Source organism: Centruroides sculpturatus, unplaced genomic scaffold (assembly GCF_000671375.1).
Source record: "Centruroides sculpturatus isolate CEXI.00-Female unplaced genomic scaffold, Cexi_2.0 scaffold1755, whole genome shotgun sequence".
Taxonomy (NCBI): domain Eukaryota; kingdom Metazoa; phylum Arthropoda; class Arachnida; order Scorpiones; family Buthidae; genus Centruroides; species Centruroides sculpturatus.
The window spans coordinates 19241-37624 of NW_019386073.1; the positions used below are offsets into that span (position 1 = coordinate 19241).

Sequence of the window (18384 nt, forward strand, 5' to 3'; positions counted from 1 at the left end):
ACACACACACACACACACAGACAAGTTTATCCTATGGCGATTAATTCGGATTCCTTAATGGATGATAATTGAAGGGACGGCTTTCCTCTCCGAGGACTAAGGCAGCGACTAACTCTTTTCGGCCGTCTCTGATGATACTCACGGACGATTTCGGCCGTGCAGAGGTTAATAGTTCACGAGAAAGCGTCATGTTGCTTTCGAGAAAATGTAACGGGAGACTTTCTCAGGTAGCTAAGAACAACAATTGTTGCGTAATTCGCGAAACGTTATTATTAAAGATTATTTCAAATATAAGACTTTTTGCTATCTCACACTCGCGTTATAGGGGGTCTACTGTATAGTTATATTAACACCTAAATTCTTATCTGATTATGTTATTCATAAAAATATTTCAAACCAATTAATGATACGATTTATATATTTTTAGACGTCTTTATTAATGTCCATGTTGGGAGAGATTCCTGTAACTACTGGTAATGTGTCATTGAAAGGAAAGATCGCTTATGCTTCTCAAGAAGCGTGGGGATTCAACGAAACTATTAGAGAAAATATCTTGTTTGGTGAAGAATACGAAGAAGATAAATATGGAAAAGTTTTGTATATAACAGCTCTAGAAAAGGTAATTCTATTTCCTTTTATCGTCTTATAAGAAAACTTTTCATTAGTTATATCAAGTGGAAAGGAAAAGATGTTTGATCTTATTTACAAATTTTCATTATGATGAAATTACAATATGGTCGAACATAATTCGAAAATTAATCATAATATATTATATTTTATCTATACTAATAATATAAAGAGGTAATGTTTGTAAGTAAGTATGTAAGTAAGTTTGGATGTAGCAGGTAATCTCCGAAACTACTCATCCGATTTCAAAAATTCTTTCATTAATATTTAGAATGGAACTTCGGGGTAGACATAGATAGATATATTATTCCGTTAAACATTCATATAAATTAAAACATATCATCTAGGTTAAGACTTTTATGTCCAACAGATGGCGCTAAGAGAATGACGCCCTAAGTTTGCTTTTCTGTGAGGTATTATGCTTTTCTGTGAGGATTAACTAAAGCAGATCATTTTCTATCTGTCTATATAAATCAAAATGTAATGTTCGTTTGTTCCTACTAATTCCTTTGAAATTTTGACACAAAGCTGCATTCGAATACGCATGTGTTTTTATATAATATACATGTCGAAATTCCCCCCACTGAAGGGAGATGGTTAGGATTAAGGCTTACCGTGAAAAACTTGGCTTGTATTATACTATTTTAAATGCGGGTATTTGTGTTTTTGATTGCATTTTAATAGGGTATGTCGAGAGAATGTACACTAAGAAGGGATTTTTCGAAAATTCCCCCCCCCACGGGGGAAGCGTTGTACATTTATAATAGATACATTTTGAGCCAGAACAACGCGTGGCGAGGTTTGCTAGTTAGTAATATAGAAGAATGCACAGGATTATGATTTTTCAGTTTAGGGATGTTAGAAACTGTAAATGATATTTCTGCTTTGTATATTTTAGTGTAAAAAAATTACATACATTTACATCATAAACAATAACGCAGTAACGTTATAAGCGTTATAAGTACATAATGTAATAATAATAATAATCGTATTTATGATTTCAATGTATAGTAATAATCGTATTAGTAATAATCGTAATGTCATTAAAAATGGATAATAAAATTTTTTCAAAATAAAATATTTTTCTGCTTTATAGCAATTCTGCTTATGTAAAATTGCACAGTTGTTATAATAAAACTTTGTTCAAAAAATTATACAGACTAAATTTGACAGTATGAAACACCATTATTATTTCTCTAATTCCAGAATACATTAGTTTCACAGTAACACTATTCTGCATAAGAAATTGTTGCATACATATTTGTTAAATTGTGCAGATGTTTTATGTAATTCATAATTCAAAGTTAATAAAAGCAAGAATATTTTCGTTAAGCCTAAAAATTAACGCAACATGTTATACAGTTTTGTTTATATATAAGTAATTAATATTACCTGCATAATACATTGCTAAATTGACTCTAGAACACGTGGGTTTTTTGTGCAATGAAAAATTTTGACATAAAATGTAGTAGTTATAAATGAAATCAGTGATTCGTTAAGGAAAGTTAAAAAACATTTTGCTAGAAAATGATGAAATAATTTAATTGGAAATGTTAGCTCTAAAGCAAGCAATTTTACAATTTAGATTTAAAATTTATATCGTTTGTGGTGTATCCGCACATGAGGCTTACGTATTAATTTTTATTTATTAAATTTAGTACAAAAATTACTCTTTAATTCTTTATTGCCAAATGATGCAAGCTATAGTACGAAAAAGAGAAAAACCAAATTGTTTTTTTTTATGTTATCAAATATCAATTGATTTACGTTTCCTAATGTTTAATTAAATTACATGATGAAGTTATGTTGTGTTCGAATATAATGGTCAACGCTTATTACGTAAAAGATAATTATAATAAACTTTTATTTTTTTTAGGATATAAGTTTATTTCCTAAAGGAGATCTGACAATTGTAGGAGAAAGAGGAGTGATAATGAGTGGTGGACAAAAGGCAAGAATTAACTTAGCAAGGTAATAACGCCCTTACTCTAATGTATTTTTCTGAGTGCAAACTAGCATTACATATTAATGGCTATATGGCGAATGTACTGTAAAAAATATATGAGTTAAGCTTAAATGTATTGCTATTAAAGAAGAATTACATACAGACAACAAACATTCTCAAAAATTCCCAAATTAAGATAACGACTATTACGCAGGATTACGTAATTTTAAAGAATTATCTAAATCTCAAAAATATTTATTACTTTTTAACGTGATTTTGATGATGTATATTTTATACATATATATAAAGTCACTTTAATCCAAAATATTTTTGGTTGTGTCTCACAGCACAATGGAATTCAGGATAGTAAGACACATTATTAAGTTGAAATTTTCAAAGACGATAAAATTTACCTTAGTTGTTTTTTAAGAGAAGAGCTTACACCCAACACCTTGAAATTGTTGTGAGACTGTGAAAGGAAAAGCTTTTGGATTTATATATACGTCTTTATTACTTTGTTTCTTTTACTGAATGATATTTTTATAGCTTAAAATGTTTTCATGATTAATTTCTGTGATCACTGCGGGGAACAAAAGTGAAAATATTGTAAAATTTTAAAAAGTATTGTGTTAAAAAAGAACAATATTTCTTCCCATATCAAATAATTTTACAGTACTTACATCCGCTTTGTCATCTTACATAACACCACACTGAAACATTTATTTAGCACCGGAAAAGGAATGGTTTTATCTGCGTTTTGTTCCAACCAATAAATGTTTTCCAATTTTACAACATATACATTTTATTATTATTGCATTTTTCACAGCGGTAAAAAGAAGGCGTAAACATAAAAACATAATTTAACTGTTACACAAATTTTATAAAAATGAATACAGTTTTAATCTAATGTTTAAAAAATAATTCTTGCGTTTTTTTTCAAAATTTGTTTTTCTTATAATATTATATGTTTATATTTTCTAGAGCACTATATAGAGATGCCGATATATTCCTCCTTGATGATCCATTAAGCGCTGTTGATGTTCCAGTAGCAAAACATATATTCGAAAAGTAAATATTTAAGTCTGGTATTTTTGAAACTGTGTCAGTAATTTAATTCAATTCAAACACAAATTTTTCTAGAGCACTATATAGAGATGCCGATATATTCCTCCTTGATGATCCATTAAGCGCTGTTGATGTTCCAGTAGCAAAACATATATTCGAAAAGTAAATATTTAAGTCTGGTATTTTTGAAACTGTGTCAGTAATTTAATTCAATTCAAACACAAATTATTTCTGTGATTTGCCAAGTATGTGTATGAATACGATAAATAATTTGTGTTTGAATTGAAATATTTAAGATTTAAGTTTTATTTTTCGTATAATTCAGAGGTCACCAAACTACGGTCCGTTGGTCAGATCTAGTTCGTGAAGTCAGTTCATTTGGACTGTCGTAGCACTTGCCACAAATGAGCTAAAATATAATTATTTATATGGATATATCATTGAATTAAACTACTATGTAGAAAAAATTTAAATAAGTGTAAGTAAAAGTGCCAAATTTGATCCAATCTGATTTTAGCATTTGGCAGTAATATGATTTGTAGGAAATCAGTGAAATGAAAAATTCAGCGACTGTTTTGCGACTTTGGATATCAGAGTGTTTTTTTGTTAGTACTTACAATGAAGTTTTTATCTTTTGTGTATTCGGTGTACTATATTGAACAAAATAATTGTGCGAGACGCGTTCATCATTTTCTCAGTTATCTGGTCAGCTGTGAAAAAAGTTCGGTAACCTCTGGTATAATTTATCACATTTGAACTTTTTCTTCATTTTAGATGTATAATGGAATACTTGAAAGAGAAGATTTGTATTCTTGTTACGCATCAAATACAATTTTTAAACTCTGCGAGTAAAATTTTAGTATTAAATAAGGTAAATATGTTAATATATTTATGCATTTTATTGTATTTTTAAATTAAAAATGACATTATATTTCGTTTTAACAACACATGAATTGTAACGGTTTTCACAATATAAAGTTCAGACTAACACGGAAAACCTGAAGTTCATTGAATTAACTAAATACTGCCATAACATAACAGTATATATATCCTTTACGGGCGATATAAGTTAATATATTTTTCCAAAATAAAAGCTACCTAAAACGAAAAATCTCAGAAACTATCTTTTCTGGAGAATGGCCTTTGTTCCAGTATCAGATACGTGATTGAATCTTTGGCCACTCTATCTCTCTGTTAATAACACAGAAAATTAGTATTTACTGATATTTATCCACTTGAACACTTTCGAGTTTCAGAACAATTATATTATATATTTTCTGCTTTGTATTTTAAAAAACACCAATAGCGTGCGGTGACATGTGATCATAGGGAAGCTGTGTTTCTGTAAAAATTATAAACAAACCTAATCATTGGAAGCGTTATACGATATTTTCGTGTGTATCATCCACGAGCCAAACCGCATGAAGTTAGTGCTCTGTATAGCGCATGCGCGAATGAGCATAACTTTGCTGCTTTACATCATTCAAATATTTTTCGCCGTGGAAACTATCGCGTATTCGGCAATATTGCACTTCCATTGGGAATATGCATATACGAATTTATATTCGAATATACCATAGCAATTTTATCATTGTTTTTCATATGTATAGAGATTTGTAATAAAATACATAATTCGGTTATAATAAAATACTAATTTTAAGTAATTCAAAGTACGTTAAAATATAATCGCAAAATATGTATTTATATTTTAGAAAATACAAGGATGCGGCATTTCCACAGCTTCCATGGACAGCACGCCACTTGTAAATACACAATAGGGATTATTTTCTATAATACTTTCTGTATATAACACTAGTAATTAGATTTGTTTTATATGTAAATTCGGTTAAAATTGGAAAGAATGTATATTTTCAAAGCCAAACACTTATTTGCATACATTTTTAAGTTTATTATTATTTTGGTGTAGTAAAGATTTTCATGCAAATGCACTTATATATATCATAATTGTATTTCAGGGAACATGTGAATATTTTGGCAATTACACTGAAATGATGAATAGAAATATACTTACAGTTATTTTGTCAGATCAAAGAATTATTGAAAATAGCATGGAAGAAGAGACAGCAATTTTCAACAATGAAGACATAATTGAAAGTACTCAATCTCAAATTTGTGATGGTATTGGAGATCGTAACAACATAGTAAGAATTAATAATTTATTAAACAATTATCTAAGTTAATATTTTCAGAGTAGAATGGCTGAATTTTCTTCTTTCAGGTTGATTTTTTTATTTCCTGTATATTGTAAATTTTTAAATTACTCATCTACAGAAATAAATATTAATAACTAATTTATAAACATTACGTTGTGTCATATTTAATTACTCATATTTATATTAACATTAAAAACTTAATGAGAGAGCTGTCATTTTTAGTGTTAAGCAAAAATAATACTCGTTTTCAGAAGTCGCTATTTTAATAGAATTTTATTATCAATTCAGTGAACGTTGAGAGTTTGTCAGCAATCTGTAATTTTCGTTTAATATTTGCTATACAACGTAACTTTTTTATTATCAACTATTTAGTGCATGAAATATTAATAATATTAAGTCATAAATTACATAAATTTAGTTTTAACACAAAGTTATTTCTGTAATAAAGTTAAATAATTAAAAAATCATATTTTACATAATACATTATATTTGCTTTTGATTTTTATTGCATGTGATAGGTTAACTGATAAACAGAAAACTCTTCTACTTAACGAAGGGAATGTTCAGTCATAAAGAAGCAAGTGTATAAGAAAAATAGTGATATAATCTGTTTAAAATTGTTCAGTTGTATTCAAATCATAATTTATTTAATTTTTCATTTTTTTAAATAAAATCCATTACAACACATAATATTTTTTTACCAGTGTGAATTAATTGATATTAAATTTAGCATTATATGTATAATTTATCATTTCATTTTTATTCGAAAAGTAATAAGAAAATATTACGTGTCAGATTTAAGTGTAATTCAACGAATAACTTCAATTATTATTTCGAATTATCACCCGTAGGTAAATGAAAACAACAAAATACCAAATGAAGACGAAAGACTTGAAACAGTGGGAATATCAGTTTATAAAGAATACGTAAATGCTGGAGCCGGCATCTTCATGAAAATTACTATATTAGTAACGCTAGTTCTATCACAATCTATCATATGTGGCAGCGACTATTGGCTAATCAAATGGTACGGTTTCCTCATATTCAATGTAATGTTTTATGCAATGACTACTTTTTTTAAAAAAACTTTTTAACAGAAACCAACACACAATGATAATCATTTCAGCAGATAAGCAAGTTTAGTTCATTATGAACACAGTTAAGTGTTAGAATAAATAAATTTTTTTATCGCTTTCAATATAATTTTGTTGAACTTTTGTATTTAAAAAAGTAGTAAATAAAATTTTTAAAAAAATAATATAAATTATTTTGAAAGAATTTAAGTACATTCATTTCATCTATAAATGGAAAGTGTTAAATTTATCTGTATAATTTAAAGTCACTTACTTTAATCGTGTTGTCGCTTTTAAATGCCATATACCTTTGTTATAAAAGTAGATTTATTTTGTAAAATTTTCAAAAATATAAAAAATTCAATGCCTTTCTAACTTAGAGAAAATACAATACACATACCAGCATTTTTAATCAACTCTGTTATGTAAAATATTCTTGGATTGCTGAAGCGCTATACTTTTACGCACTGTATATAATTAGCGCAATTCGTAAAATAGGAACATAAAAAGAATATATTGTAACAATAATAATATTTCTCGTACTGCTTGTCTATACCAATTTCAGTTCTATTTTATCCGGCGAGTGTTTATTTTTGACCACGTGATTTTTCACTTTTTGTTATCATTTGACATTCTTGTGAGCAATGCATAATGAAAAATAATTCCAATTTTTTAACGTTTAAAATTTTCGTTTATTACATAAAAATATCGTTTACTCAATTTGACTATGGATTATTTGAAATATTATTAAAAAATTTTTAAAAGCTTTTAATGTGCACATTAGACGTAATGTCGTTAATCGATTGAATTTCAGTGGTCCGCATATTATTTTCTTGATTAGTTTACTTCGCATATCGTTTCAAAAAGTTCATTCCTTGTTTCAACAATCAGTTACAAATTTTGATGTTTTCTATATTTACAGCGATATATACATTGAAATCTGTCTTCGATTTCTTAAACTGTGTGACTATATTAATAAAAATTAATATTAAATTTTAGAAATCGCTTCTGTCAATATTAGTTGTCTTATTTAAAGAAAAAAACATTTACGATAAAAGAATTAATTTGTCATTTGACAATCTTCTTACCAAGAAGGTAATTTTTATTTACAGAACAATAAAACAATTAGCAGATTATTGACTTTTACTCCAGGATTGTGGCCTGGTCTATTACTCTACCAAAGAAAATAAATACAGTAGGAAGGTGTTGTACTTACAAAGAAGTACAACACCTTCCTACAGAACGTGAATATTATTTGTTGATAGCTGCTTCATTTATTGCATTTCGTTATAATTTATTTCGATAAAGATGTATTAAAAAATTAAGCAAATTAAATTGTTATTTCGTGTTTAATTTCAGGTTGACAGATACAAGAATTCACAGCGAAGACATAGAGAAACTTAAAAATGTAACATCTGACACAACAATATATAGCAATAATGAAGAAACAAATTTCTATCAAAGTGAAGCGTTCAATATATATGTTTACTTTGGATGGATATGTGCAGTAGTACTAACCTCATTACTGTCTGGATTATTGTTATACAAATTCTTTACAACAGCATCTATCAAGCTCCATAGAAACATGTTGCATTGTATTACTCGAACTCCAATATCATTTCTAGATAACAATCCCATTGGTATGTATGATATATCGATTTGATTTATTAAGTTAAAAATTCTTCAATAAAATTCAAAAACTTATTTCAATAACACAGGCGAAAATTTCAAAATTAAAAATGATGAACAACTGTTTTGTATAAAACTTAAATAACATTTACCATATTATGAATATTCGTTACTTAGCATTTCAAAATGAAATTAGGAATTTTATAACTTAATACTTGTACGTTTATACAACTGGTGAATGAAAAGTTCCAATGAATAGCAGTAAATAATAATTCATAAAATTACGTTGTAAGTATTTCAACAATGCAGTCATATTGAAAAAGTTGTTAAAGTGATTTATTTTAATCCTAAGTATTAATATTCTCAACAAAATTAGCATAAAGATTAAAAAAACTTTTGAAATGTTTGATAACTTTTTTTCATTTCTATCTTAGAAGAATATCATGTTTTTAAAGATTATTTTCCTCTTCTCCCATATCTGTTAGTTTCAACCGTGTAATACAATGAAAAATGTTAACGTTGCACATTACTATTTAATGAAGTCACTAATTTCAATGGTGACATGATACATCACATTTAAATGCGTTTTCTGACTTTCCTTATTATCCATATGCTTTTATTTTTTATTTTTATTTTTATTTTTTCCTCGTATATTTTGTTGTATCGGTGCTTAAAAACGATTTTTTTTGGCTTACTTACTATATTCGTGTTCTTACAGCTCATATATTTCATTACATCATTTGTTCCACCTTTCTTCCTGTCAGATTGCTAAGTTTAATGGATGGGAAATAGTTTAAGTTACTCAATGATGCAAGACAACGAACGATCTTATAATACTGTGTGCCTGCAGGTTAAATTCAGTTAATGAAAAATATATTTTATATTCTATAGATTAAAACTTAAGAAAATTTTAATCATTTATAAATGGTGTGTCAAATGCGTGTGGAAGAATACGACAGGCGAATTGCCTTCTATTCGTCAGATCGGTAGGCTCTGCTCACTCTCTTGGTGGATCACTATATAGGAGGGACTAAAAATGCGAGTGAGGAGGAAAGTCGCGGGTAAGTTCGACTTACCTGCATCGTCCCTCAGGGTCTGTATAAATTGAATGAGTTATTTACAAACATAAAACATTTAATACATAAAAGACAAAATAGTACAAAGTCTATGAAAAAAGAAACAAAATATTTTATCCCTGAAATAAACGGGATTCACCTCAACTTAACTGTAAATTCTGAGTCAGAGAGAGCTTACATATGTTTATTTAACAATACCTCTGATTTGTGATTTCTATATATAGAGAGAATGAGGAGGGCTGGATGGTAGCAAGATGGAACTTCTACACCTGACTGCTTCTTCTAGGGATAAATCTTCTTAGGGCTGTCCTCTTGTCTACGATCCTCTTCTCTATGACAGGTGTTAATTACGGTCGTTCCATCCATATTGCAAAGTTTCATCTACGGCAGTTTCCTTGAAACTAAGGAGTGGGAATTTCCAGTTTTTATCGGAAAACTCCTCCAGTTACACTTCGTGATTTGCATCATCTGACAGGATGAACCGATGTCCAACAGGATATTCCACCTAACTCAGATTACAGATATTCTGTGGAGATATGTAATAAGATCTTATAGAAAGAAAGTTTTACTTCCCTTAAACATAGTTCCCTTTCAAATTAGGTTACAAGTGTGTCATTTTAGTGTTAAATTATTACTTTAAATTATTGTATATTCCATCAAATTTCTAACTCAAAAAAATAATAAAAATAATTCGTTACTTTCGAATCCACGTGAGTTAAACATTACAGAATAAAAAAATATATTACAGAAAACATTAACATTTGTGTCTGGTTGTTAAAACAAAAATATTCTGTATATGAAAATTGAACCAATCAAATAATTAATGCTTAAAGCACCGAAAATTCGGCAATTTACAATATGATGTGAAATGTGCGAATTAATAATTTAATACTGTACTTAATAAATCTTAATAATATTAAAAAAATTAAGGTATGTGTAAATACTTCTGCAAGGTACTGAATAGTACAACTGCTTAATAACAAAAATTGTAATTGTTGTAAAATTGAGAGTATTAAATTTTTATTACGATGTGATCGCAAGACAATTGTACAAAAATATGACGATGGGAAAATCGCGTTTTATATATAGGCAATTGCCCATTAGAAATAAATTGAAATTGGTCCAAATATTATGGACGAAAAAAAAATTATAGAGTATAGTATCACTGTAAACGTATAATTATTTTACATCGGAATTGTATAGAAATATGAGCACTATGGGCGGCAATTCAAAGTACTGCCTTACATTGCAATAAAATTTACTGCACGCAGTTAGTGACATATTTGTTTTAATTTTGTCATGTAATTTATACTTTATATAACATTATATAAGACTTGGAATGTTGGGTTATTTATTTAAAGTTTTTGAAAACAAAAATCGAATTTTGGAAGAATGGCACCTGGTATCTAACAGAGGTCACATTTCTAATGAGGTATTGAATACCTAATGAATCATATCATGTCCATTTTGGAGCAGTTTGCTTTCAATTGCAAGGAAACAACACACCATGAAAATACTTGACTAATGATAAACTATTGTAAGCTCATTGTAGTAGACTTGCACAAAAGCTGTAGAATCATAATATATGAATTCTACATAAATATAAAATTCGAACGAATGGTTCCATTTTGGAACGATAAAGGAAAGCCTGAGGATGGCCTATCCAAATAGGCTGAAAACGTTTGAATAAAGAGAAAAAAAACTCGGCAAGTAAAATTCAGGTGTGTTCATATATTATAATTAACATTGCTGAAAAGGAGAAAGATAGCTGTAGAAACAGTTTGCCAGAAACTCGAGGACCAGATCTTTATAAATTGACATAAACTATGCGTACCAGAGTTTTAATATTAAACCGTGTTTTTATACATATCCGATAGAAATTACTAAACTTAGTAATATGGGTTAGTAATAGTCATATACTGTAAGTCATTCTTTTGTGCCAGCATATAATGATAATTGTTTGCGATATGTTTTTGAAAGTTACATCAGAAGAGAATGAATGACATCCGAAATCTCACTTTTATGAAAGTGATAGGCACCAAATTCTAATTTGACCTGCTTGCTTAACATATATTCGAAAATCTTTTACAGATGACTTGTTCATAATTACAACATGCATGAAAAAAATGAATATAAAGTAATACACAATTGTTCAAGATAAAATTAATGTTTGTATTATAAAGAATTTCTTTTAATATGGATGGTAGTAGAATCGCACCCATGCCAGTAATTATGGGAAGGAAATAAAGCGATTAATGAAAGATTAAATGGAATGTAGCAATAAACGTGCAGAGTACACAAAGTTTCAGAAATGAAAACCATGAACAGATTAATCCTCGAAACTTTGATCGTAGATTTATATGTGTGGAATTTCCATAGATAATAATCATATTATAATAAATACGTTGTAAATAATGATGCAATTTAATGAATATATCATATTTCGATATTTATAGGTAATATCTTCAATCGGTTTTCCAAAGATGTAAACATGATGGATGATACCTTACCTTTCTTTTATTACATTGCGATAAGGGTAAGTTTACGTTCATTTACAGTATTTAAATTTGCATAAATTACAGCGTGAAAATACACATGTAAGTAAGATATCAGGTACTAAGCCATAACTAAGAGTTAAAGACAATTTGTATATTATACAGAAATGTAACTCACAACTTCTAAAACACACACTGTAAGCTACAATTTAACGTAAATATGTAGATAAATATTTATACAGTCGACCCCCCTATAATTACGGTCCCTATAGTTACGATTCCTATAAAACTACGAAAAAATTGCTACCGGTATCCGTAAAAAATAGTAAAAGTTCCCTATAAACACCTCAAACGTCATCAGGAAGCCGAACTACTTTCCCGCCGTCCGTAGCGCCACGCTACGGAGAGATTTCTATCGTCTGGACAGTATTATATAAATTATATATAAATTAGGTACTGTACATATAATTATATATTAATTATATATAAATTAGGTACTGTATATATAATTATATATTAACTTATTGTAACTTTGTTATAATTAAATATATAATTTCCGCCGTCTAGCGTGGCGCCACGCTACGGAGATTTTTACGCTAACTATCGTCTGTCAGTATGTAAATTAGGTACCGTAAGTCTAATACAGTACTGTAATTTTATACATTTCTTGTGAAAGAAACATTTCTTATTCAACGGCGATTAAAATTATTTATATTAATGATGTCTCCGAAGTTCTACGAAGTTTTCACAGAAAAATAAGTTGTTAGAAATCGGCCGCTCTTTGCTGAGCTGTTCCGCGACGAAAACAATGTTGAGCAATGGCAATGTCGAATGGTGACACTCGGTAAGTAATCCTACAATTTTTTGTTTATAGCGTAGTTTATACGGATTATTCCCAAAAAATATATACGTATTTTGGAAATGTTGAGTCGGATTAGTCTAGAATCGATTAATTTTATGGAAGAAAATCTTTCAAACAGCCGTAGTCCGTAAACTTGACACGTGTCGGGTTGTGATTGGAAGGATTCCTAAGAAAGCGGATTCCTAGAGAATGGAACGTATCTCTATCTTATAGGGGGGTCGACTGTATTTAAGACGTACAAAATTTCATATATACTTTACGAAAAAAGAGTTTTCTAAATATTTAAAACAATGCCTTAATTTTTTGAACTCTGTCATCTTACCAAATTTCTTTTGTTAACCTGTGAAGTAATTTTTTAATCGCTGAGAAAATTGTAAAGGGCAAGATCAGTCTCTTCGGTAAATGGAAAACCTTCAATTTTATGTTTCTGAAGCCAGGATGTTTTCTGTTTGCTTTTCTGTTGCCAAATAACAAATCCACTTGGCATTTCGTGAAACTGATACTGTTTTAATTATTGAACTAAGTGACCAGACCTTTATGAATTGACATTCCCATGCGTACATTCCCATGCAGTTTCACTATTAAACCGACAAATTTTTTGAGTGTCTACTATTTGCATGCCAAACTTGAATGATTTTCGTAATACAACCTGAACCTTGTTTTGATTATTACCTTCGTTTTGCATCTGTTACTGCACAATTACTACCAAAGAAAAGATCACTGCATTTCTCACTTATGTAAAAATGAGCAACGCAGTGCACGCAAGTTTCAACATGATTGGTGATATGTAGGATACGTAATGTTTAAACGTTACGTAGTAAGCGTATATTTCTCGTATATAAAAAATGTGTTTTTCAAATGGTCTATATCATATATTTTGGCTTGGATATATTTTCACTAATGGCCGACTGGCCAAGCCATTCAAGTTACACTAAATCTTATGGCAAACCTGGGGCGATTCAACAGAAATCATTAAATCTGAAATTTTTGTGAACACAGCTAGGTATAGTTTTCTGCAATAGCACATTAGCAGTTAGTCTTCTCCATAAACTTGATTTAATATTATTTATTTTTTATATAATGCACTTCTTATCTGTACAATTGTAAACAAGGACAAACTTAACTTTTGTTCCAGACCTGGATTTGGTCATGTATGAATGGTACCTACCTTTATACATTAGTAATGAAGTGGGAAGTCATCATCGATTGCTAAGAAAAATTAAGGTTATTGAAATAAAAATTTCTAAATTAAATATCATATTACAGCTCAATTTACATCTGTTTTGTAATCTATTGGCAGTAAGAAATAAAAAGATTGTCTAAAATAAAATAATTGATCAATAATCAAAATAATAATGCACTTTTCATGTGTTATATTTTCGATGCAATACTGTAAAAACAGTAGATTATTCCCTAATTAATATAACATTGAGTCACTCCTAAATACATAAAAATAATTTTCTTTCTTAACACTATGTAGTGTAATTATTCGATCACTGAACTCAATTGCAAATAAAGAGATAAAGAAATGCAAAGTGATCGATTAATTACACTACATAGTGTTTAAGTAACAAATAAGATTAACAACACAGTTTCAGACTAGTAAAAACATATAAGTAAGTTATTGTTTGTGGAATCTGAATTTATAAAGACGTTTGTATTTATGATCATTTCATATTTTTTTTATGTTAGGGATACTGTCTACTTGTTGGCATGTTTCTTGTTCAAGCATTTCTGTGCCGTTATCTTCTGATATCGACATTTGTTCTTTCAGTATTATTTTATGTTCTATGGAAAATCTACAGCCGACTTTTGCAAAGCATAAAGTATATGGAAGGAAAATGTAAGTATTTCAAATGGGTAGTGGTATTATATTATTAACTTTTTCTAATGGTGAAATTTTTGGTTGAATATTTTAAAGCATTTATCTGAAATTCATTCTGTTTCTTCGAGTATCTTTAAAATTCAACTCTTTCATATTTGTGAATAAAATATACAAGTCGAAATTTAAAAATCTACTGCTTCAACAGAGATAAACAAAAATTAATTATTAAGGAAGCAAAGATAAAAAGTTTGCATATATATTATCTGTGTATATATTAAAACCAAAATGTTTTTTGTCCCCACCGAAATAAAAACCAACATGTTGGGGATAAGTATAAATGACATCCATACTGTATGAAAAATCAAATTTATAAAGTTAACAACTATTGTTTAAGTTTGATTTTTGAGTAATAACCTTCAATTACATACAGAATACAGATATACAAAGTAACTTTTAATTTTTACATTATTTTTAATAATTTTATGTATATATATATATTAATATAAAGATAAAAATTATTAAAAATTACGTAAAAATAATGTAAAAATAATATAAAAAGAAACTGTTCTTTCACTCCCNATTCAATAACTATATGCAGTTTTTACGATATTAGCGCAGTATAATTTTTATATACACAATCAATCCAAGTTTAACAATGGAACGTCTTTTTTGTAGATTACAAACGAGCTCACGAGCTTTGCATGGATTTACATGGATGACTAGAACTGCCACACACAAGTAACATAAAATTTAAAATTACACAGGTCTACAAATAAAAACTTTTCGTTTCCGAAGGAAACGAAACGAGCTGTTTCTTAATGATTTTGATTTAATGAATTCAAAAATGGTTAATAATGGTTATAAAACACAGAATTAGCTCAAGTTTAGAAGGTACATTAACATTTAATACATTGCATAACAGACATCTGAATATATACAGATAATGTAATTTTCATTCGAGATAGAACACAGAAACTATCAGAACACGTCTTGATACATAAAATCTAAATAAAAAGTGAATGCATAAAATACCCATGAGATCACTCGCATGTATGACGCTTCTTTACAGACTTCTTGTATGAACTTGAGGGCGTTTCACATTTAATGTTCCAGCAGTAGTCTGCTAACATTGATGGACTCCATTTTGTTGATATCGTTTTTCCATACAAGCAATGTCTTGGTGATAACGTTTTCCTTGTTCGTTACTGAATGACCCACAGTTTTCAGGGAAAAAGTCAATGTGAGAATGGACGAAAGGCATTTTCAAAGAGATGTTTCATCCCATCTTTTCATAACATCACAGCATGTTATTCACTAGTTGTTTGTAATTAGAAGCTTTATGGTTTCCAACAAAATTGTTTACCACCATTCTGAAAGCATTTCAAGCTTATCTTTCAGCACCTGTTTTTACACTATCGAAGTGCGCATTTTTGAGAAGCTTGGAAATCTGTGTACCTACGAATATCCCTTCTTTAACATTTGCCTCATTAATGTTTGGAAATGTCTCTCTAAGAAAACTAAATGCTGAACTATTTCGATCCATTTGAGATATTTTATTGTCAATTTTTTATTTTTCGAGTAGCCCTTACTGATTGGAAGTATCATACAAATATAACAGTTATGTACAGGGTCTGCGGGCTCCCTCCATATCATAGGCACTGCAAATTTCATTTGCCTTTCAGCCACTGACGAACAGTAGTTGCACAGTGGTTGCAACATACATTTGGGGCCCATGCTTACATCCGAGTATACATTTGAAATACAATTTGTATTTGTATGTGGTGCTAACAAGTAGAGTGATATTATGCTTTTGCAATGCACACGTGAATTCGCTACAAATATAACAAAAATTGTAAACATTAATAACACATTTGCGGGGCATTTTTCAACTTACGAACACCTACTGATAAACTGGAGAATACGAAGCGACTCTGCGTTATTTGATTTACAATTTGAAAATTTCAAAACAGATTTTAAACGGTTTTTTAAAACGTGTTGATGTTTAATTTATTCGATTTGAATTAGATATGATATTATTTTTAATTTTGATTTATGTTTCCATTCTGGTGTAAAGGAGACAATTTTAATCATTATTGTATTATCTTTATATTTAATTACTTTTTGAATTAATTTATTTAGCATTAATTAAATTTTAGTTTTTATTGAAAAAAATTTATGATGTGCAGGAGCAAGCCACCAATAATTTGAGATGGAAAACATATATTGATATTTTAATTTAAATAAATTAAAAATATGATTAAAATTTGCAGCCAGGCATGTTATGTAACAAATAACGTTGCTTTCCTAACTTACTTAACATTTTTCTTTCAGTCATTTTATCTAGGCCGATGTCCTGTTACAAATGTTTCAAAAAATGAAACACTAGCGAAATTTTACCTGTTGTTTCTTACACTATACGTTGTTCCCAATACTAAAGATCACTGCAAAGTTGTGAGGTGCACTCACTATCTGAAAGTGTTCATATATATTCTGTAATTGTGAACCCAGTTACACATTTCTGTAAAGGATACCATTACTGCAAGAGAGTATATGCAAAGTTTTGCATACTAATGCGAAATTATTCTTCAGATGCTGTTATTGAAGATTTTTCTTGTACAATGAAACTAGCACACATGAAATTGAACCTGAACTTGTCAATGAATTTTTACTTTTCTACCCATTATGTTATGCAATAGAAAACACGTTCTAATTTTGACAAATTTAATTTTCTCGGATTTTTAGATGTCGAGATTTTGACCTTTTAAAGCGAAAAACCAAAAACAAGAAATTCAATAACTATATGCAGTTTTTACGATATTAGCGCAGTATAATTTTTATATACACAATCAATCCAAGTTTAACAATGGAACGTCTTTTTTGTACATTACAAACGAGCTCACGAGCTTTGCATGGATTTACATGGATGACTAGAAGAATGCTAATGGCACCATCTCACTAGAGATGTATATGCACCCTTCAATAGCCAAACTATAGCCACAAGAGATTATGTGCATGATTTGCCCATGGGTTGGTTTAGCGAATTTACATATGCAAAAAGTCGCCTTTGACCAACATATTAAACCTCTATCGGTTTAATGTTTTTGTGGATGCTTCGGCTGTGTTTTTTTAGTGTTTATATAACCAAGTTTAAATGTTTCTCCTATCTGTTGATTTAGATAAGGATGCCAATCTAATTAGATGGTTGGCGTTGTTACTCGTGTAGCCAGAGTTTGCTATGGAGACCAGAGCTTGATTATCACATAGCAGTTGGATTGTTTCGAGTTCCCCAAATAGCTCTTCGACGAATAATTTTATCCAAATCCTTTTAATGGCGCAGTTTGGTGTTGTATACCCATTTGTATCTTATGTGCTTTATTTCCTCTGGTAGGGTTACAGTTTCCCCTTTAGTGATTGCATACCTTTTTTTCATGGCTTTTATCCATTTGTGTTTGCTCGGTAGGTTCATTGCTTCCTTGTAACTGTTCGGGATTATGAGTTTGGTTTTTGATATCAAGACTCTGTTGTTGGATCGATATGTGGGATCATTTGTGTTTTCCAATACGTTTTCTCTGACATTGGAGTCACTTAGGGGTGGTTTGTAGTAGAAATGTAG

At 29.3% G+C, this 18384-nt stretch overlaps 1 protein-coding gene across 1 annotated transcript in view; it reads left to right on the forward strand.

The window, feature by feature from the left end:
• LOC111613428 (multidrug resistance-associated protein 4-like) overlaps positions 1-18384 on the forward strand; it is a 65118-nt gene that overhangs the window by 18454 nt on the left and 28280 nt on the right. The window contains exons 5-11 of the mRNA XM_023354789.1: positions 428-619; positions 2504-2598; positions 3554-3640; positions 4412-4508; positions 5614-5799; positions 6663-6838; positions 8244-8524. Coding sequence (XP_023210557.1) covers positions 428-619; positions 2504-2598; positions 3554-3640; positions 4412-4508; positions 5614-5799; positions 6663-6838; positions 8244-8524 — 1114 coding nt within the window. The remainder of the gene's footprint in view (positions 1-427; positions 620-2503; positions 2599-3553; positions 3641-4411; positions 4509-5613; positions 5800-6662; positions 6839-8243; positions 8525-18384) is intronic.